This window comes from Stegostoma tigrinum, chromosome 12 (assembly GCF_030684315.1).
Source record: "Stegostoma tigrinum isolate sSteTig4 chromosome 12, sSteTig4.hap1, whole genome shotgun sequence".
Taxonomy (NCBI): Eukaryota; Metazoa; Chordata; class Chondrichthyes; order Orectolobiformes; family Stegostomatidae; genus Stegostoma; species Stegostoma tigrinum.
Window position 1 is genome coordinate 35,590,784 of NC_081365.1, and position 22,635 is coordinate 35,613,418.

The 22,635-nt window shown below is 40.3% G+C and overlaps 1 protein-coding gene across 5 annotated transcripts in view; it reads right to left on the bottom strand.

Annotated features, from left to right (window-relative positions):
• The window catches only part of stxbp5l (syntaxin binding protein 5L), a 523,376-nt gene that overhangs the window by 110,275 nt on the left and 390,466 nt on the right, over positions 1 to 22,635 (bottom strand). Inside the window, exon 20 of one of the 5 annotated variants that reach the window (XM_048540357.2) lies at positions 10,010 to 10,045. The exons of the other annotated variants lie outside the window; for them this stretch is intronic. Within the exon in view, the coding sequence (XP_048396314.1) occupies positions 10,010 to 10,045 (36 nt within the window). The remainder of the gene's footprint in view (positions 1 to 10,009; positions 10,046 to 22,635) is intronic. 5 annotated transcript variants of the gene reach the window in all.

Here is a 22,635-nt window from a genome sequence, read left to right on the forward strand (position 1 = left end):
GTGCTGCTCCTTTGTCTCTGGACTCGATGCTGCATTGACCATGCCTATTACCCATGCTGGTCCACTCTTTGTCCCCTGACATAAACTTGCTTAGTGGAGTCTTGTGTCAAGCATTGGCATTCCTGATGGTGGTTTGTGCCCCCCATCGCCCCCCCCCCAAACCAGGTCTGGGAAAATCAGATTTAACTTGGTGCGGAGTCTTCTCTGCATTAGCAATTCTGGTAGAGCTATCCCTGTAGTTGCAGAGTCATCCTATATCCATTGCATCCATTGAAGCGTAAGCTGCTTCTTTAAACCTGCTTTCAAGTATGGATGATTGATGTTCTTATATGTAAAATGCCATTTGACTTTAGGAAATGCTGAAATTGGTGGCTAATTATCTGTGACCAACACTTCTGTGAGGCCATGTATGCAAAAGATGCATATGGATTTTTTAGTATCATCGCAATGTTTGACCAATAAACTCTGAGCTCGTCCAACCATTTTCAGTGGGCATCCACAATGACTAAGAACATTGAGCCCATGCAGAGAAGTGCATGGTGTAACGGAGTCCATGGTTGTCGTGAAAGTTGGGGAGCTGCTGGCAGTAATTTTTGTCCTTGTTGGCACTCTGGGCACTGCCCCAGAGGCATGGCCATCTCTGCGTCCAGCCCTGGCCTCCAGACATAACATCTTGCCAACACCTTAATTTTTGAAATCCCTCGAAGACTCTGGAGGAGTTCAGCCAGTATGCGGCAGCAACCTTTGCTCGGGACAATCACTCTTGCTTCCCAAAATAATATAACATTCTCTACTGTGATATGGTCTCTGCAGTTCCAAAAAGGTTTCAATTCTGATTGTGATGGTCCTTTGGTTTCCTGCATCACCACCAGCTATTTCAGTTTTGTCAGAACCAGATCTTTCTGTGTCCAAAGTCTGATATTGTCAGCTATAACTGGAAGTGTGTCCAGAAAATTTAAAACCATTATGGGCTCTTACTGTGGCAGTACCACTGGCGGTGTATCTGCCAGTGAGAGGTGGTTTAATGCATCTGCATTTGTGACTTGGCCTCCCAGCTGGTGTTCCAACCTGTATTTATATCACACTTAGTATTAGAACCCACCACTGAATTTGGTCTGAAACTATGGGTGACACTGCTTTGTTCTTTTTAAGTAGACCTAGCAAAGGTTTGTAGTCTGTTACTGTTACAAAGTTATGTCCACAGAAGTATTGATGGAATTTCCTGACTCCAAATATGACTGCCAACCTTCCTTCTCTATTTGGGAGTATTTATGCTTTCATTAGCCAAAATCCTGAAAATACACGCTAATGGGAGTTCCTCTCCGTTGGCCAACCTATGAACTAAAACTACCCTGATGCCATACAGGGAGGCATCACATGTCAATACCAGATCATGCTTGGGATCAGTGTGTCAACACCTTAGAGGATAATAGTTGTTTCTTCCCTGAAAGCTATGCCTTGACTACGTGACAATTTCAAAGGCTGACTCTTTTTTAAGAGTTGATGCAAATTAGCCAGGAAGGAGATCAGTTTATGTATGAACTTTATGTAATAATTTACCAGCCCTAGGAAAGACCTAAGTTCTGGTACAGACGTGGGAGCCAGGACACTTTTGATCGCATTCACATTATATTCCAACGGATATAACCCAGTATTGTTGACTTTGTAGCCCAAGTAGAGGTACCTGGAACACACGTTTTTCCCTTCTAAGGGGTACTCCCTTCTGGGAGAAAATCTAACAACATTGTCAAAGCTTTCTAAGTGCTCCTTATTGGTCTTCCCTGTTATTAGCATGTCAATAGGATAAATGACGAACTGGGTTAAAATGTTCTCCATTGTCCACTGAAAAATTGCACAGGCTGATGATACCCCAAATGGAAGTCTTGTAATTTGGTATAATCCCTTATGGGTATTAATTATAGTTTACTTTTGAGAATCATGTAACCACAGTTGTAAGTATGCATGGCTTATGTTAAACTTTGTGAAGGACAGCCTCCCTGCCAGCTTTGCATATAAATAACCTAGTTGAGGCACTGGGTGTTTATCCAGCTGTGAAAAGTGGTTTGCTGTTTGCTTAAAAGGCAAACTGACCTGCTGGGCTTCACAATTGATATAACTGGTGCTGCCTGTTCTGCAAACTGGACTGGTTTGATGACTTCTCCACTTTCCAGCTTTCAGATTTCTGCATCTACTTTGGCTGATAAGGCAAATTGTACTGGGCAGACCTTCAGGGCTGTGGAATTACTTCAAAGGCAGCCTTTGCTCCTTTGAATGTCCCTAGGCCTTCCTGAAAATCTTCCAGATATTTAAGTAGGATTTCATTCAGGCAGCCAAAATATTGATCCAATTAAAGTAAATTTTTCTCAACTAATTTCGGTCAGCCAGTGCTCCCTGATTGGACCAGAATAACATACCTAATCAGGGAACTCATATTCAATGAGGTCCACCTGGCTGACCCTGTTACAGTTGCTATAGTTCCAATTCAGCACAAACCCAAGTAAAACCTAGAGAATCAAGAATAAATGCTATCTTGGATTTGCCATGACCAAGTTGGAATGAGAAACTTCTGCAGAATATACACACGTGTGGATATTATTGGACATTTGTTCAGAATTTCAGTGGTTCTTTTGACAAGTTCGTTAAACAACGGCAAAAAATCTCAATGGACAAAGACTTTTTTCTGTATTTATTCATGGGATGTTAGCATTGCAAGCTCAGCCAGCATTTGTAACTGATCTGTTATTGTCCTGGGAAAGGTGGTGGTGAGCTGCCATCTTGCACTACTGCAGTCCTTGGGGTGTAGGGGCACCCAACCACTCTACAGACACTTATTTATAGTGATCAAAATCTTCTCGCTTTCCTTAAAAATTTTATAACAAAAATTAAAGGTTGGCATTTAGTGCAACACCCATACAACTTGAAAATCATTCACATAGCATGAAGAAACAATATACAACACAAGCTTTGTTAAAAGCAAATTTGAAAGAAAACAAATGTCATGATTAAAAGACACAAATATAGTTTAATTTTTAATTTTTCTCATGATTGGTGACTGAGGGTCAGAAGTTTGTTAATTCATGCATTTTAAATGTGGGCTTCCACCTTAAGCTCTGCTTCAAGAATGAATTGTTCAACACATTAGAAACGAGGCTAACCAAGAAACAAGGTGTCTTATGAGAATGGAAACACAACATCATATAGATCAGGCAGAATAAACAGGAAATCAATTACAACCATGCCCATTGAACAATAAAACCTAATGTGGAGACAAGAGTGACTCTTTCCTGAGCTTTGCATATCTATAAGATTGCTAAATATTTCTTTTTGATATATGTATTCAGACCATTTCAAGCAGTTCTTGTGCAGTAAGTGTTTTTTTCCCTCTTCTGTGTGTATTAAACTTATATCGATTTTGTTAAAATTACACTGACAGCCTCTTGTGAATATGTTCAGTAACTGACTACCAATTTTCCCTCTAATATTTTTTCTAATATTCTCATTATTAACAGCATAAGGTCTAATTGCCTACCTGGACACCACAACTAGAAACTTGTTTCAACATATTTAAGTACAATATCATTCAATTACATGTTGTCTTCTAATTAACATTTAATATACATCTGTTAAACATCGATATGAAACACTAGAGAGATACATTTTTAAGTAAGCATTGGCATAAATTGATGATATGTTGAAAACATACGAACACAAAGGCTGAAGAGTTAACGTTTGACCCTTATCTATATACACCAGTGAACTGTTAATAACGATTGAAAATGCTGAGCCAGCTTGCTGGTCTAACTTTTCTGAAAATTAATTAAATACTGAGTTGATAAACAAGAGGAAGGCAAGCAGCAGCCCTGTCTCTTGGAGAGAAATTGAGCTGTATATCTAAAAATCAAGCTGAGTGGAGCATTCTTGGTGCATACTCCAGTTTTTCTCTAAATTAGCAAAGTGGTTCCAAAATAGGCTTCTTGGTGCATACTCCAGTTTTTCTCTAAATTAGCAAAGTGGTTCCAAAATAGGCTTTAGAGTTCTCATTCCCATATTCAGTGGAGCTTTTGTGCTCCTGAGATGCTGCTTGGCCTGCTGTGTTCATCCAGCTTCACACTTTATTATCTTGGATTCTCTAGCATCTGCAGTTCCCATTATCTCTCTTCAAATATTCCAAGCCTTGTTTCATTGATTTCTAAAGGTTCATTGATCCAAAATGGCATTCATTATAGTTTAGGTGCAGATTGGGCCCAAATGATCTTGGTATGTATTCCATTTGCATTATGACTGATGCAAAATACTGAACTTTCTACGTCACCGTGAACACAATGTAAATTGACAGAACCTAACATGCAAATGTATGCTAAATGGAAAAAAGGTATCTACACATAAAATATAAGAGAAGAGAGCAAATCTAATTCATCTGTTGCCTATTGTCAATAAACATTAAAACATCACTAGAAATATCATACATGAAAAGATTTATAATATAGTGCTTTTTAAATACATAATTTGTGTTAAAATAATGACAGTACTCACCATTATTGTAAGTGCAAATCACACAGCAGCTTCAAGTGATGGCAGATGCATACCTGGAAGTTGCAGTCTGTCATGTGCCATTTTTCCATTAGTACCTTCAAAAATGGTATCCCATTCTCTAGCTCACCATTCAAATATATTGAACAGTGTAGAAAGTCAAGGCTTGTCTCTCTCAATCTAAGTAATCTTCTTTAGTAGCAAAATAAATCTTATTTACTTCTTAACTATCTCCCTGTCACTGAAAATTACCCTTTACAAGTGTGGAGATTTCACTCATTTAGTTTTTAGTTAAAGATTTTATTTGAGTTGCAATTTTACAGCATCACTCTTTTTCCTCTTTTTGAACTGTCTTTCTAATTCCAATTCTTTTCATCGTCTGAATTAAGTTTGAAACTGTATTCAATAGTTAAACTGAATCTTTCTTAAGACTGGATATTTCTTCATGATAACAAAGTGTGGGGCTGGATAAACACAGCAGGCCAAGCAGCATCTTAGGAGCATAAAAGCAGACGTTTCGGGCCTAGGCCCTTCATCAGAAAAGGGGGATGGGGAGAGGGTTCTGAAATAAATAGGAAGAGAGGGGGAGGCAGACTGAAGATGGATAGAGGAGAATATAGGTGGAGAAGAGAGTATGGGTGGGGAGGTAGGGAGGGGATTGGTAAATCCGGGGAGGATGGACAGGTCAAGGCCTGCTGTGTTCATCCAGTCCCACACTTTGTTATCTTGGATTCTCCAGCATCTGCAGTTCTCCTTATCTCTGGATATTTTTTCAGTCTGATTTACGGATATTCATTATTTTTCATACAAATGCTTTAAACAGAAGTCTGTGACTTTTTAGTCTTCTACTTACAGCAATTTGTACAAACATTCATGGAAATTAAATGGTAAAGGGCAAGTGTGCAATTTATCACATTTGCTGTTGTCTGTAGATATTGTCAGCTTCTGAACTGAAAGAACACGTCACGTAAACATCGCAAAAATGCAGTGCTGAATGTGTTAGTTATTTCATGTTCACTTTTCTTGTGAAAGATTTTAAAACCCCATTCATTGATTAAAAAAAACACAAACTTAATGCCAAATCACATCAAAAGAATCAAACACTTGGGTTCACTCCCCACTTGTGAATTTGTGGTTTGTAATTGTAATGTTTGACAATGTGAAATTGCTGTTAAACTTTTATTATTTCCTCCTTGGACCCACAGACATTGAAGGAACAGCCATTTGCAGATTGCAAAAAATTTTTTTCAGATGTACTTGTTGAAGTATTGCTAGTGGATGATGCAATAGGGTGGGACTATCGTACAGATATTGAAATTAGTGTTGAACAGGCTATCTACAGATACAAAATAGAATTCCCAATTTCACAGATGAAGGTTCTGCTAGCTGGAGAGTTGGTGAGAGCCAGGTGATATCACACTTAAGGAACATAAATTAGAAAAAAAGATATGTGTCTGTAATTGAAAGACACAATGCAGGTTGAAATTTTTATCCCTTTTTTACAAGCATATAAGCTATGAAAATGAATTTAAATTTCAACATGGCTTTTGGAGAAACTTAATTCAGATTTTTTTTAAAGGAAAACAGAAAGGAATTAGATTGCTTAGTATTAAATTTCCACTTAAATGACCAGCAGGGCACTAACTTTAATTTTCCAAAGTTTGTTTGATTTGGGAACTGTTCCTTTAGATTGAAAAATTACACTATTTCAGAAAGATGACAAGACAAAAACAAGAGATTTATAATTATTAGCTAGCCTGATATTCACAATCAGGAAATTTCTAGATGTGTAATTAAGAATAGAGTGACAACTGATTAGTGGGGTCTAGCATGGATTTATAAAAAGTAGATAGTACCTGATGAACCTCATTGAAGTTTTTGATGAGGCTACTAAAGTAGTGGACAGGGGAATGTCAATGAATCCTATTTATACATGCTTCGACAAGCTACTATAGAAAGTATCTCAAGAGATTGTTAACTAAAGCTGAAGTTCATGAAACAGAAGGAAAATTATTGACCTTGTTAAGAAATCAGCTGAGAGGAGGGATCAAGGGCAGATAGTCTAATTTTCGAGCTAGGAATGTTGGTGATCTGTGTTGGGCCCTCAACTATTACCACACATATTAATGCCTGAGATGAAAGGAAGGTAAGCCACAAAGTTTGCTGATGATTACAGGCTTAATTATTTGATTAGTTGTTTTCATGTGTAAAATTTTGGTTGATGCAGTTGAATCCATTTCAAGTAGAAACTGGTTCTATACCAGCAGACAGGTCAAATGTGAGATCACTGAGATCTTATGCATTCAATAATTAATAGGTTTCTAACCAAACACTCATCTGCAAAATGTCAGCAACTATACTCTTTTATTGAGATTATTTATTTTTACTGCTTTAAATAATTGCCTTTTTCTTGGAGAGCCTACATTTGCTTCTACCATCAGTTAGAGCTCCTACAAACCAGCCAAAAGCATCTCAAAGTCTGGATCTTTCTTAGCTAAAATCATGCCTTGATTATTCTAAACACAAAAATAAACTAATATATTTCAATGGTTTCAATGATTGCATTATGCGTCAATCACTCTGACAATACTAAAAGAATACAGACTACAGTTTCTGGATGCCACAGGTAGTGATGTGTAGAGATAAAGTGCTCTGAGATTATACAGACAAGTGTTATGTTCCCAGCTTACGTTGCTACTGGGCAAGTCAAATTTCAGAATGAAATTTTGCCAGGATAAATTGAAATAAAACTAAAATATAAAATCTACCGTGGTGATTTTCCACTAAAACAGGGTAATCAATGAATAAACCCACATAATTGTTAAACCCTCACAATATAACAAATTTCCATTAATCTTTTAGGAGCAACCTCTGGCCTAAAATGGATGTTACCAGTTAATTGTTAAGACCTTTCTGACAATGAACCCATATGCTACTAGTTTAAAACTAAAACATTAAAAACCCTTTCTTCATAAACACCACAAATCCACAACCTCCACCATCTAGAAGAATAAGCACGGTTCATACATGGGAACACCGCAACCTCCAAGCTTTTTTCCAAGCTACTAACTGGATGTGACAATATTTTGTTCAGTTCCTGTGTCAAAATTTTGGAATATCATCCTACATCAATTGGACTGCAACAATTCAAGAACCTAGGTTACTATCGCCTTCTCAAGGGAAATTAGGGATTAACAACAAATGCTGGCTCAACCAGTGAAGCCTAGATCTCTTGAATGAAGAAAAACAATAAACTAGCTGTACCTCTAGCCAACTAGTGCCAGCACGGTTAAAATACTATCATCTACCCAAAAATGTGTTAATTACCTAGTAACTCTTTTCCACAAGCAGAACAAATCAAATCCTCTGGTCTACTTTCAATTATGAGAAAATTGCTGGAAGGTGCTGACAGTGCTATTAAGTACCATGTAGTCTTCAATAACATGGCCACTGATGCTGCAATTGGATTCTGTCCTTTGCAGTTTTTGTTTCAGTTCAGCTCAAATACTATCTATCCAACAATATGATAGCTGGGAAAAAAACTCACCACTGGATGGAGTGATAACTAGAACAAAGATGGTTGAGTCTGTTGGAAAAATATCTTCTCAATGTGACTGGAGGAGTTTCTTACGGCAGTGTCCTAGTCCCAACAACCATCAGTTGCTTTACATTTGACTTTCCTTCCATCAGAACTTAAGATGTAGAGATGAAGAATAATGATTTGGTGTTTAGTTCCATTTACAGCCCTTCAGATAATGTAGTATCCTATGCTCACATGCAGCAAGGCCTGGTCAAATTCAAATTTGGGTTGATTGTGGTATGAAGTGATAAAAGTGCTAGGTGATAACCATCTCCATTAAGAAAGAAAAAGCAAGTATTGCAGATGCTGGAAATCAGAGACAAAATGGAACTGCTGGAAAACCTCAGCAGGTCTAGCAGTATCTGGGGAGAGAAAGCAGTGTTGATACTTTGGGTCCAGTGACTCTTCTTCAAAGCAGTTCTGAAGATGGATAACTGGATCCAAAATATTAAATCTGCTTTCTCCCAACATATACTGCCAGACCTGCTGAATTTGTCCAACTATTTCTGTTTTTGTTTCTTAAATAACTGCACAGAGGCCAGTATCCTGTCACCAACCACCCTCTATTTACATTTACACAGTACTCAGGCTGTGGCCAGCCAGCTCGGAGTCAGTCCCTGAAGTGAGACGATTCTAAATCCCTTGTTTATACCAGCAAGCCAGGGGTCCCTGATTGGCCTGGATTAAGGACCCCAAATCAAGGATCTTAGAGTCAAAAGACCCACCTGGTTCAAATCACTACCGTTTCCAATGAGAAAGAATCTATTCTCCTCTGTTTGACATTCAAGGACAGTACCCTTGCTGACGCCCTGTCCATTAATATCCTAAAAGGCATAAATAGTTAGAGCCTCAATTGGAGAATCTACATTTATGCTCCTCGTAGAAGAGCATGTCAAAGGTTTAGAATTATGAAAGCTATGTTGTGATTCCCTGAAAGCTTTGCACTTAGAGAGTAGACAGAAGACATATGCAGGCTAGGTTCAAAAGAAAAGATTCGTTCCAGCAGGTAGATTGTGGAAGTTATCAGGCTATTGGAAGCTGGGAAAAAATGTCTTAAGCTATTTTGGCAAACTCAAAGTCATCAAAGTCAAAGAAAAGTCAGCGATTTAGCCTATATGTGTCTCTCAAAGTGAGACAGTCATGAAGAGAATCATGTCTGGAGAATGTCCAAGAAGTTGCTGAAAGGAATTGTTTCAGACCTGTTAAAACTTGTTAAAAGTACATTGACAACCTTGCGAGAATATGTTCAGTGACTAACTGCCATAGTAACTGAATTGTTAAAATATAACTTATGTTCTACCAGATTGGTTTTCACTCTGGAGTCTGACTTGTCCTGTATTACCATCAGCTGAAATCATAACAAGATGTACATCATATGTGTCAATTAATTATGTGTTGCTTATGCATATAGGATGTGCTGGAAGTGAAGATTTTGTTTTTTTCTCGAGCATTGCAACAAGACTTCAAAAATAGTGAGAACAGCTGTTGTGCTATTTTTGAGATTTATCCACAGTTTATTTACTCCTAAAAGACATTTTACTATTTCCGTGTAATTTAACGAAGTTGGTACTCTATAAAAATATAAATAAAGACTTAATTCATCATCTAACCTCTAAATTATTCTGCATAACAGAAATAAACAAATTATTTATCCATTAAACTATTTAGTATTAAGCCATTTATAACATAATGAGAGAAGAATGAAATGCAGCATTGCTATGATGTATAAAATTAAATATAAATGAATTTGATGCCAAGTGTTCAACACAGAGGACTGTGTGGCTTCTGAGATTTAATGTTTTAAACATAACCAATTCAAAGAGTCAATATCATGACCCTCATCCATTCCAACATGCATACTCAAGCAAATAATTAGAGGAAAGCAAATGTCAAACATACCTTCACAGCAGCCAAGGCTTAATGCTGTAACAGCAGCTTTTCAAATTGGACAGTGAAGGGAATGATGTATTTAAAAAAAGAAAAACAAATATTAAAGATGATCTTTATTTAAAATCATTCTTAGGTATATTGTTTGCCCTTACTCCTAACAACATAATATCTGACTCCAAAGGCTAATGTAACCTATGCAAACTTGGATTATGAATGACCATTAATAAATTATTTGCAAATTGATTGAGCTTTGGGAAGAATTAAACAGATTTTTGTATCCAAGTTTATCATATGAAAATGGGAATAACAAATGAATTATTTGACTGGAATTGAATATTTCTGTCAAACATATTTCAAGACTTGGTAACTGTTATATAAAATTCAACCAGCTTATTCTTTGCCCCAGTAGGAATTTCTGATTTCAACCTAAGGCTTCACAGTTTACGCAAATTACAGAGCTCATTGAAGGACACTGCGCATGATAAGAATGAGAGAATTCTGAAACAAACAGTGCCCTTGCAAATCAGGAGATTGGTCCTATAAAGCACATACTGTAACCAGCATCTCAAAATAATTTGAATTGGGATATTTCACAATTGCAGGAATTAGAGTATGTTTATCAAGTTGCCTAAAACTTTGATTGTCAACACAGCACAGCAAACTATCTTTTTTCCTCTCATTATAAAAATATTTGAATAAAAATATTTGGATATTTGAAATAAAAACAGAACATATTGGAAATACTCATGAGATAACAAGGTCTAGAGCTGGATGAACACAGCAAGCCAAGCAGTATTTTAGGAGCAGGAAAGCTAATGTTTCAGGCCTAGACCCTTTCCTGCTCCTAAGATGCTGCTTGGCCTGCTGTGTTCGTCCAACCTTATCTCAGATTGTCCAGCATCTGCAGTTCCTAATATCTCGGATATACTCATGTATTTGTTTTAGATCGACAATCTTCTGACAGAAATGTTAAAAGTTATGGATGTAAAATATTTTAAGCAAGTACAGAGGAAGGGAGAAGAAAAACAACAAAACGGAAGTTCTGCGATTGAGTAGCAGGCAGGACAGATGAAATGAGAAAAAAGATGCTGGTTCAAGGGAAAAGAAGTTTGCAATGGAACAATGAACCAAAGATGCTTCCAAATAGGGAAAAGAGGATCTTCACGAATGGCTGCTGTATAAAAACAAAACAAAAATAAAAGATTTCTTGCAATTTAATACATTGTATCTGCTATTCATGATGTGGTACCCTCTATACTGAGGAGATCAAGTACAGATTAGATGACCCACCTTACACAGCCCTCCGTTCATTCTGGAGGCATGACTCGAAGTTTTTAGTAACCTGTCATTTTAATTTTCTGCTACACACACACTCTAATGTCTTTGATCTCCCAAATTTATGATGAATGGTAAGGAACAGTACCTTATCATTTGATTAGGTACACCAAGTGTTCTAAAACTATCCTTTTGTGCATTGCATCATCGTTATTATTTTGTTTAATCTCTACTGCCTATTGCATATGGATCTGAAAGGATTAATAACACTTAGCACCATCTGCCGTATTGTTGCAAAATGAACTTGTGGCAGAATAGCTTAAGATCTCAGAGGAGTAAGATTCGACATCTGGCCCTCCTCTGTAACAATGTCTATCATATGAACATAAGCTGTAACTAGTTGCTAACATGCAACAAACTATATCTTGTTACCTACAAGATATAGACTGTTATTTAAACTTTTCTAGTTATACCAGAATGTAGTTTTCTTCTCCAACACTAGACCAAGCAGGCCATGTAGTTCCCTACGCTTAAAGAAAATGGCCAAGGAAACCTTCATCATGAGTAACTCATGATGCTCATACAGCATAGTGAGCTGGCATCCTATATCAATTTTGTAGGATTTGATTTGATTTGAATCCAGCCAATGTGGATTTGATTTGACTGCTCATACTGTAAATGGTGAGTGGCGATGTAACATCTTCAGACTCTGCTTTAAGTCACCTGTTCTTCCAGCACAGTCAGCAGCAGGGAAAAGCCAAAGATTTAAGAAACCACAGAGGAAACTCACATGACAATTTTCAACAATGAAAAATACTCTAATGAATGTTAACAACATTTTGGTCTGTTGAAATGGGAGAGTTAACAACTTTCTGGAGAAGAATTAGTAGCTCCAAGTTGCATAGTGGAATGGTAGTTGGAGCAGTCCCAAGTCAAGTTGGTAAATGAACAAACAGACCTTCAGTGAGTAAAGCTCAAAATTCTTGGTGGGGGGGGGGGGGGTGCAGGAGAAACTTTAGAAATATACAGTAATTTGGGTTGGAAATACAAATTATAAAATGACTTACTACATAGACATGAAGCGTGGCTACAGAAATGGAAGTGTATATCTACTAAAAATAGTTAATAACACGCTGTGGGTCTAGGGAAATCACAAAACTAGTGATTAAAGTGATAAGCTTGGGCAATTTAAAAGCCTAAGCATACCTGGTTTAATGGAGAAGGAAATTTTGGGTGCATTTTATCAGGCCATGGAAAAGACAGGAGATTCTTCAAATATGTAATAAAAGCTGTGATACTGAAATTGTAATGAGCAGGAATCATTCATGTGATTAAAACAGGAATCATTTATTAAAGCCACAGGCTTCTTTCAGCAAAACTGTTAATATAGAAACACTTATGAAGCCAAAATTGACAGGATTCCCACTGTGAAGCTACAGAAGAAAGGCAGAAATTCTCCATTTACTGACAAAGGGTGAGAATCCTTCATTCTCAAGGCAAATCAAAGGAATCTCCTCCAGTACAGCAAAATCAAGCAGCAGATTGCTCTTACTGTGAAATGGAAGTCTTTTAGAACACAAACTATTTATTCATATAAGGAAAACATAAGAGGGATAATATTGTCAGGAAGATTTAACTTCAGACATGGGCCAAATGGAACACAGAATTGGATATCTTCAAGAAAACAATTTCTGAGATACAAAATAGCTTCTGAATTAGATACAAGATCAGAAGCTGAAAAAGTAAACATACATCCATATAAAACTACAAGTATAGCTGATGACATTTTATCTCACCAAGGGGTAAAAGAAGCAACAGATGTTTTTGAAGAATTCAGCAATTAGTCCAACCTCGGAACTAATTAGAAACAATCTGCAAAGAACATTGTTTAATAGAATAGTTCAGTATCTAGGAGAATCCATAGATTATTTCATTAATGACATCTACAGATTAGTGCAGGAATGTAACAACAGTCTCTTCCAATCAGAATTCATAAGACATAAAATTATTGAAATATAAAAAGTTGAAATTGCTGATGTTCCATTGTCAGATTTATTGAATTTCAAAGAAGAGCTGATTCTAGAAAAGACATTCAGACGGTGAGTGAAACAGAAGTTCAGAAACAGCATGGATTAACCCCACAAGGACAACATCAACCTTGGCGTTGTGAATCAGCTGAGTTCATTCAGTTTTTAAAGTATAAAACCAGAAATAACTTGTGAGAAGTCAGTACAGCAATTAGGATAGGCACCAGACTCTAGAAGTCCTTGTCAGCACAGTCCAGCAAAGAAACCTCAGGTACTGTGAGTGCTTAGCTATTAAAAACAAATATAGCTGTCACAAAATAGGTCATTTTCAGTAAATGCAAGGGGAAGACAATTTTAGAAATGTGAAGAATCAAATAGCAAACAGCTTAAGGTGGAGCAGTTGAAACAGAAAGAACACCTAAATTGCTCCTAGAGGAGATAAGTGACCTGGACTTTCGGAATGCTGACATCTATATCAATGGTTACCTTACCCATTTCAAGTTAGATACAGCGGAGGGTCTCATTGAAAGTCTCTCATCATATAATGAGCCATGATTAAAAAATGTTGTATATAGGTGACAACAGTGCATCAATACAGTCCAGAGATATAACACTTGAGATTAAAGATATGCTACAAGGAAGCTGCAAAATATACATGAATGACACATCGCAAAAAAAACCTATATATATACTTCACAGTCAAGAAGGCTCCCTCTGGAGTAGGAAGGCATGTCTTGACCGCAATCATTTTTTGAATAGTAGAATGAGGCAAGCTTTATAAGGTCAAGGGTCACGTTGTCAAGGAACAACTGGTAGAAAATATCATAGGGCTCTCTAGGCTCAAGTTTGAACAGAAATTGAGTTTAGTTATTTTGGCATAGGAAGTTGTTTCATAATTTCAACACAATAGGTACCTGATATTGTACTGGATTAACATAAATGTATTCGACAATAACAACGCTGAAGACTGATAGACTAAAAGAGCCAATAGTCTAGTGGAGGATAAATAAGCATTGAGGCAGTCAATGAACAGCATACCCAAGTTGAGCCAATTGACAAATCTGTAACTGCTATACCTCAGAGTGCAATAAAGTTTTTTGAACAAATAGTTATGACAGACTCAACTCTGATGTTGGATGCAGAAGTGACTTGGAATAGACAAGTTCAGACAGAATATTTGACTTTCTTGTCTTCCCAGGTAGAAGCCTCAGTAACTGTGACAGATATCATGCCAAGCCAGAAGCAATTCTTGAATAGCAGAACTGAAGAATTAATGTTAGTTTCACCAATAATGCAATCACTGAAGATTAATGAGGAAGCTCAAACCAATCAAAATGTTTAAGTATAGAAGTAACATGGTTTAGCACAAAGCTACTGGAAAATAGAATTCTGATACTGATTGAAGATGTGGTGATATAACTACAATGGAAGCCGCTATTGAGAAGGGACAACCAGTGTTCAAATTATCAAGATATTGTAAGGACGATTATAGCAAGAACTGCAGATGCTGGTGTCAGAGATAACAGTGTGGAACTGGAGGAACACAGCAGCTCAGGCAGCATCAGAGGAACAGGAAAGCTGACGTTTCGGTGAAGAAGGATCCCAACCTGCAACATCAGCATTCCTGCTCCTCTGATGCTGCCTGACTTGCTGTGTTCATCCAGCTCCACACTTTGTTATACCTTATCATTGTAAGGATGAAGTTACCTTTTTAGAGATTCAGAACACTCAAGGTGCAGTGACCTGTTTTAGCAATAAAGACATCCTCTGCAAAGGCAATCCAAGAGATTAAGGCTCTTCCAGGTGAAAGGGACCTCACACTGTTGGAAGAGGATCAAAGGTAATGGTTTTACACCTAGCAAACTGTCTGTCTTCCAAGTCCAAAGTGAATACACACTAGCATGTTTGTGAAACCTGCAGGTAGCCTGAATTTGTAAAATCAGAAACCTGTCAGGAATTGGGGGTAGTAATAGTGTTATTATATGCAGAAATGTAAATTAATGATGAGAAAATATCGTGGGAGTAAATGTATATGGATTTGAAAGGGACAATACCGTGCAATTCCATAAGCACAATATGATGATGTCATGAACTTGTGGGCAGAAGAGCTTAGGATTTCAGAGGAGTGAGATCTACCATTTTGTCTTTGAGTCTCAGTAACAATGTCCATCATGTCAATGTAAACTGTAATTAGTTACTGTCATGCAATAAACACTACCTTGCTAATTACAAAATATTCTTTGACTGAGATTGAGACTGAGGCTAGACCTGTTACTCACACTACAAAGAGGCATGGTGATACAGCACTGCATTCCACTTGATCACAGCATTTGTCCTTTGCTCCTTTCCCTCCTTCTACCTCTACTTGCTTAAAAGCCTAAGGTGCTAACATTTTCCAATTCCAAAATGATCATTCAGTTTCTCTGCTTGCATATGTTACCTGATCTGCTGAGTGTTTTCACCACTTTCTATTTTCCTTTAGCTCCATGTACTTGATTCATAACAAGTCAGGACAAAACCATCACTGTCATTTATTTTATTTTGCAGTAAAGTTGATCAGTATCGGTGACTCAGTGGAGCCCATTTTAAGCTCCATTACAGTCTTACAAGGTATCTAGGTAGGATGCAATAAAGCAGCAAATTTGGCAGTAATCAAATCAATAGTTCTCCTTTTATAAATATTTTATGATCAACCTGTACAGAGACATTATGACACACATCTAGAGCAGGTGGGACTTGAACCTAGGACTCTTAATTCAGAAGGTAGGACACTACCACATTTTTTAATGTCAAAACTATATTTTATTCATAGAAGGAAATTTTTGTTACATACACAGTTGATGAAGCTGTTCAGATCTATACTCTCTTTACTTACAGTGAAGGAAATAAGCATTGTAGATCAGCTTTCTTTATATTTACATTTAAACTCTTGGCATTTAGCTGAGGCATTGGCAAGGTCAAATTACTGGACAGACCAGTGGCAGAAAGACCTTACATGGTGGCTTTTCCCCACTGCGTCTTGGCAGCAGCTGCCCCAAGCTTTAATGTGTCCCTCAGCATTTAGTCCTGGACCTTGGAATGTGCCAGTCTGCAACATTTGGTCAGGATCAATTCTTTCAATTGGAAGTCAACACAGTGTGGAACTGGAGGAACAGAGTAGGTCAAGTAGCATCAGAGGAACAGGAAAGCTGACTTTTCGGGTTGTTGGTGTTGTGTTGGATGTGCTCCTCCAGCTCCATACAGTATTGATGACCTGCTGTGTTCCTTTAGCTCTGCATAGAACATAGAACATTACAGCACAGTACAGGCCCTTCGGCTCTCGATGTTGTGCCGACCTGTCATTACTGATCTCAAGCCCATCTAACCTACACTATTCCATGTACATCCATATGCTTATCCAATGACGACTTAAACGTACCTAAAGTTGGCAAATCTATTACCATTGCAGGCAAAGTGTTTCATTCCCTTACTACTCTCTGAGTAAAGAAACTACCTCTGACATCTGTCCTATATCTTTCATCCCTCAATTTAAAGCTATGCCCCCTCGTACTAGCCGTCACCATCCTAGGAAAAAGGCTCTCCCTATCCACCCTATCTAACCCTCTGATTATTTTATATGTTTCAATTAAGTCACCTCTCAACTTTCTTCTCTCTAACGAAAACAGCCTCAAGTCCCTCAGCCTTTCCTCGTAAGACCTTCCCTCCATACCAGGCAACATCCTAGTAAATCTCCTCTGCACCCTTTCCAAAGCTTCCACATCCTTCTTATAATGCGGTGACCAGAACTGTACACAATACTCCAAGTGCGGCCGCACCAGAATTTTGTACAGCTTCACCATAACCTCTTGGTTCCGGAACTCGATCCCTCTATTAATAAGAGCTAAAATACTGTATGCCTTTTTAACAGCCCTGTCATAGTATTGACTCTGACTCCAGTATCTGCAGTTCTTGCTATCTCTCTCGACTGGAAGTCTAGCAAGTTTCAGGCAGACTAAAGAGCATCTTTTATCAAGCTGATCGTCCTTCAGGCACAGTTTATGTTTGTCTTGGTGTGTATCCCAGGGAACAGACCCTAGAGCACAGAGTCCCGCATCATGGAGTTGCTTGGGGTGAATCTCCACAAAAACCACTGCATTTGTCTCCAGATTTTCTTTGTACAGGCACGTCCCAGAAGGCGATGTGTGACAGTCTCGTTCCCGCCACAGCGTGTGGTGGTGCAGAGAGTACAGGTATGCGTGGATGATGTCACAGACAGGACACTTTTCACTACCTGCTAAGAACACAGAACATAGAACATAGAACAATACAGCGTAGAACAGGCCCTTCGGCCCTCGATGTTGTACCAACCTGTGAACTAATCTAAGCCCCTCCTCCTACACTATCCCATCATTATCCATATGCTTATCCAAGAACTGTTTAAATGCCCCTAATGTGGCTGAGTTCACTACATTGGCAGGCAGGGTGTTCCACGCTCTTACCACTCTCTGAGTAAAGAACCTGCCTCTGACATCTGTCTCAAATCATTCACCCCTCAATTTGTAGTCTATGCCCCTTCGTACAAGCGGAAGTCATCATCCTCGGAAAAAGACTCTCACTGTCCACTCTATCTAATCCTCTGATCATCTTGTATGTCTCTATTAAATCCCCTGTTAGCCTCCTTCTCTCCAATGAGAACAGACCCAAGTCCCTCAGCCTTTCTTCATAGGGCCTGCGCTCCAGACCAGGCAACATCCTGGTAAATCTTCTCTGCACCTTTTCCAATGCTTCCATATCCTTCCTGTAATGGGGCAACCAGAACTGCACACAGTTCCAGTGCAATGTCCCTTGTTGTATAGTTCTGGTGATGAGGCATTCTGCCAAATGGCTTTGGCAGTCTGCACAGGGAACCACGACACAAGATCCACCCTCTCCTTTACCCGAAGGGGCTCGAAGACACTAGGTGCTGACCACTTCCTGATGAACTTGTGGTCAAATCTATTTTCCTTCTCAAATTTCTCTGAGGGACAGTTGATACAGAATGATCCAACTACTTGGAGCGACTCATGGCAACAAGGCCAGATCTATCCTTCACAACACCGGGGACAGGTAGTAGTGACACTTGGTGTTTGTGTGCCAAGGATCTATGTACAGTTTAATGCAGTCAAGCATAAAGGTGGCCATCGGGGTGACAGTAGAATTGGGTATGCTTTGCTCCCCTTTTCCAGTTCTTTATACATAATGTCCCTTTGGACTTGGTCCATCTTTGAACTCCACATGAAGTGAAAGATGGTCCGGGTGACTGCAGTGCACAGGTTCGGGGAATAGCTGCACAATATTGAGAGTACTTCACACCTGATGACCAGGTTTTTGCCTGCAATAGAGAGGGACCAGTGCTCTCATCTGCCTAGTTTCTGCCTCGCTTTGGTTACTTGCTCCTTCCAAGTTTTGGCACTTACCTGAGCCCCTCCAAACCAAATACCTAGCACTTTTAAGTAATCTGACCAGACCCTGAAGTGGGTAAAGCATTGGACCTCCCAGTTCCGAAAGAGCATGGCCTCACTCTTGTCTCGATTTACCTTGGCACCTGAAGCCAATTCAAACTGGTCACAGATGCTCATGTGTCTGCGAATTGACAGTGGCTCTGAGTATAAATTGGTGATGTCATCCATGTACAGGGAGACTTTAACATGCAGGCCCTCACTGCCTAGAATAGCCATCCCTCTCAGGCTTGTATCCTTCCTGATGAATTTGGCAAAAGACTCTATGTAACACACAAACAAGGCAGCAAAGCGAGGGGAGCCTGCCTGACTCCAGATCCTATTGGGAAACTTTCTGATTCTCACCCATTGACTGAGACTGCATTAATGATGTTGGTGTAGAGTAGTTGGATCTAAAAGCGGATACCCTCTCAAAAGCTCATGTATATGTGCAATATAATGATGAAGGAGCTCTCGTGGTTCAGGTTGATGAGGTAAGTGTCCACTCCCCTGTCCTATACATAGGTAATCGTATCTGTGAGGAGCGTGAGGATCTCAGCGATCTTCCTGACTGGTCCAACACAGGTTTGGTCGGGATGAGTCACCAATCCCAGAGCAGACTTGACCCAGTTGGCAATGACCTAGGACAGGGTTTTGTAATCCACATTCAAAAGTGAAATTGGTCGCCATTTTCTAATTTCCACCCTCTCCCCCTTCTGCTTGGAGATGAGGGTGGCGATGCCTCTCCTCATGGATTCACACACGGTACCTGCCAGAAGCACACTGTCAGACACCTCCAGCAGGTCCTGGCCAATCAAGTCCTACAGAGCAGGATATAACTTGGCCGGTAAGGCATCTCTTCTGGGAGTTTCATTCATTTCAAAGTACTTGGGGGACTTGGTCATCTTGTCCGGAGATATTGCCTGGTTCAGCCCCTCTCGCCTGCTGTTGTCTAAGATCTCTGCGATAGAGGACAGGAATGACTTGGGGGCCTATGCTGTCAGTGGGCTTCGTGTCATACAGCCTGACATAAAAGGATTTGCTGATGCTCAGGATGTCAGATTGAGATGACGTTACCTGATCCATCTTCCTCCTCTGGAGAACTGGGCTCTCCTTGTGCACCTTCTGGAAGAAGAAATGTGACTACGTATCTTACTGCTCCACGGAGTGGACTCTGGGCCAGAAGATTATCTTAGAGGCCTCCAAGGCAAAGAATGAGGCATGCTGTCTCTTCACCTCCTAGTGTTCTTACTTTTCTGTAGTTGGGACAGTTTGCCCACTTCTCTCTCGCCTTCTGAACACCTTTTTGGATAAGAATTTCTTGATGTTCCATTCAACTGTATCCCAACGGTCCACTGGGGATTCAAAGAGGGGTTTCACGGTTCTCCAATCTGTGTAATCCCTTTTGAGCTCCTGAATGTTTTCTGGGGTCAACAATTTTATGTTCAGCTTCCACATTCCTTTGGTGACAGTTAGCCAGCAGGAGGCAGTGGTCAGAGAAGAACACCAGTTTGACATTGGTGGATCTGACTGGGAATGCTTGGGTCACAAACAGAAAACCTATCCTTGAGCAGATAGACCCGTCTGGCTGTGATCAGGTATATTTATGCTGTGCTCCATATGCAGGAGTGCTGAAGACATCGTGCAGCTTTGTCTCTTATCAGGAATCTGGACATGGCGACCAGTGTACTGTCACTCTCCCCAGAGGGCCCATCCACATCGGTGATGCAGTTGAAGCCACAATGACTGGCCTCGCTGCAGCCAGCAGCAGTGGGAGCAGTTGCAGGATGCCCAGCCGATCGCTTCTTACCGCTGGGGTCTACAGGTTAATTCATCTTAGGGGAGTGTTTCTACATATGATGTTTGTTATGAGGAGCAGCCTGCTTGCCACCTCCTTAACTTTGGAGATGGTGGAGTTGCCTCCTCGCAGCAGAATACCCAGACCAGAGGTGTGGCAATTGTTGCCCACTGACCAAATTAAAGGCCCATGGGCCCACAAGCTTGACTATTTGTCACTGTCACTGCTGAAGCGCAGTATCCCTCACTCTCGCTGAAACAGGAGGTCTGCTTTAATGTTGGCCAGGTATGCCAACGTGGAAGCACATCATGTAGTAAATATAAAGCTACGCACATTAATACTCATGTTTTTTACACCCATTTTAGATTTCTACAATTGTTAAAACCCAAAGTCCATTTACCCAAGGTCTTATCACCGGGGCAGTTCCTGCATCCCCATGCTGTAAGTGAACTATTGGACCCTCACAGGGCTGAGGTATTTGTCCAATTCCTCTGTGCGGCCATTCCCCTGGTCTGGTGTCATTGGAGCATGGGAAGAACTGGGAACGTCTGGTTCAGAGTCCAACCGCTGGAGGGGTGGGGTGGGGGAGAGACTACTGCCCCTACTGCTTACTTGGAACCTCGCTGCTCCCAGTTGCCTGGAGCTGTGGTGTGGAGGAGTCCACATTGTTCACAACAGTGCAGCTCTGGGTTTTCGTGGGTCCCTTGCAACATCCACTGTTTTCTGGTTGGGGGTACTCCTCACCTTCTCCCCGGTGGTCTTGATCCTCCTTCTCTGCTGGTGACTCTCCCTCCACCCGTTCTTGTCATCAGTTGGTACTGTGACCATTGTGCAACTGTCTTTTCCCATTCTGTTGCTGTGGGCCCATGGTGGGGGCACCTGTCAAGGTTTTCTCTTTCAGTTATTTCTCACTGTTTTCTACTCTCCTGACTCTTTCATCACCTCCTGCTCCATTGAGTCTGTTGTGATGCTGTGCTGGTTTCTTGTCTCTGCTCTCCGGCCTGTGTCTCCTTCTGTGTGACCCTCTGTTCGTTTCTCCTGCTGGAGGGTGACACCTTTCTGCCATTTGTGGGGGCTCAACCACTGCTCGCCATCTGAGCATATGTGTCTTGGGCATGCGTTATCCAGGTGGCCCACTTCTGGGTTGCAGTTCTTTGCCTGTTGGCAGTCCTTGGTCAGATGCTCCTTCCTCCTTACAGTTCCTGCACAGGGTCACCTTGCACTCCGCCACTATGTACCCTGACCTCCTGCAGGTTCAACAGACCCTGGACTGCCCTGCATATATCGGCTCCGACCAATTGCAAAGCTGGATGGGGGTGGAGGATGTTCCCATCAGCATCTGCCCTCAGGGTTACCTTGACCGGCCATTTGCTGGTCCATATCCTGAAAGGGACTATCACATCATTGCTGCCACTTTCCGCTTGCACATACCTTCCCAGGAAGGTCAGGACATCCGCTGCTGGCACATGGGAGCTATACATATGGATGGTGACCATCTGGCTCCTCTGTGCAGGTAACAATGGCACTGCATTCAGAATGGAGAGGGGGCTCTCACATCCTTTCTCCTTAAATATTTTAAGGAGATTCTCACATTGCTTCACTGTCCTGAAGGTCACATTCAAGTTCCTGCCACTGGGGAAATCTGTAGGCAGTAGATGTCTGCTACTCGGAACCCCCATTTGTCCAGTAGAATTTTCTTCACAAAAAAAAATCCAATTGACTGGCGTGCCTTCTTCCATCTTCTTTGCAGTCACTCTGACTGTGTTCCAGACTCCCTGGCCTGGGGCCTGGGTACTTGCTGAGGCCATAGCTCTAGGTTGGCGTTTCCACAGATTTGCATTAGGCGGAAGCCAGCTTAAAGATCCACCAATAGCAGGTCAGCTTGACCAATGGTCCTCTAATGCCCAATCACAATCTAGCGATGATCTCAAAAGCTCTGATAACTCACAAGTCAACACTTGATCTTAGCCAAAAAGCCGAAGGCTCACCAGGGCTTACGTCTCCTCTCATAAACTATTTAACTGAAATTTGCAATCAGGTCTGGACCACATGGCTTTCATTTTTGAACACAGGGATATG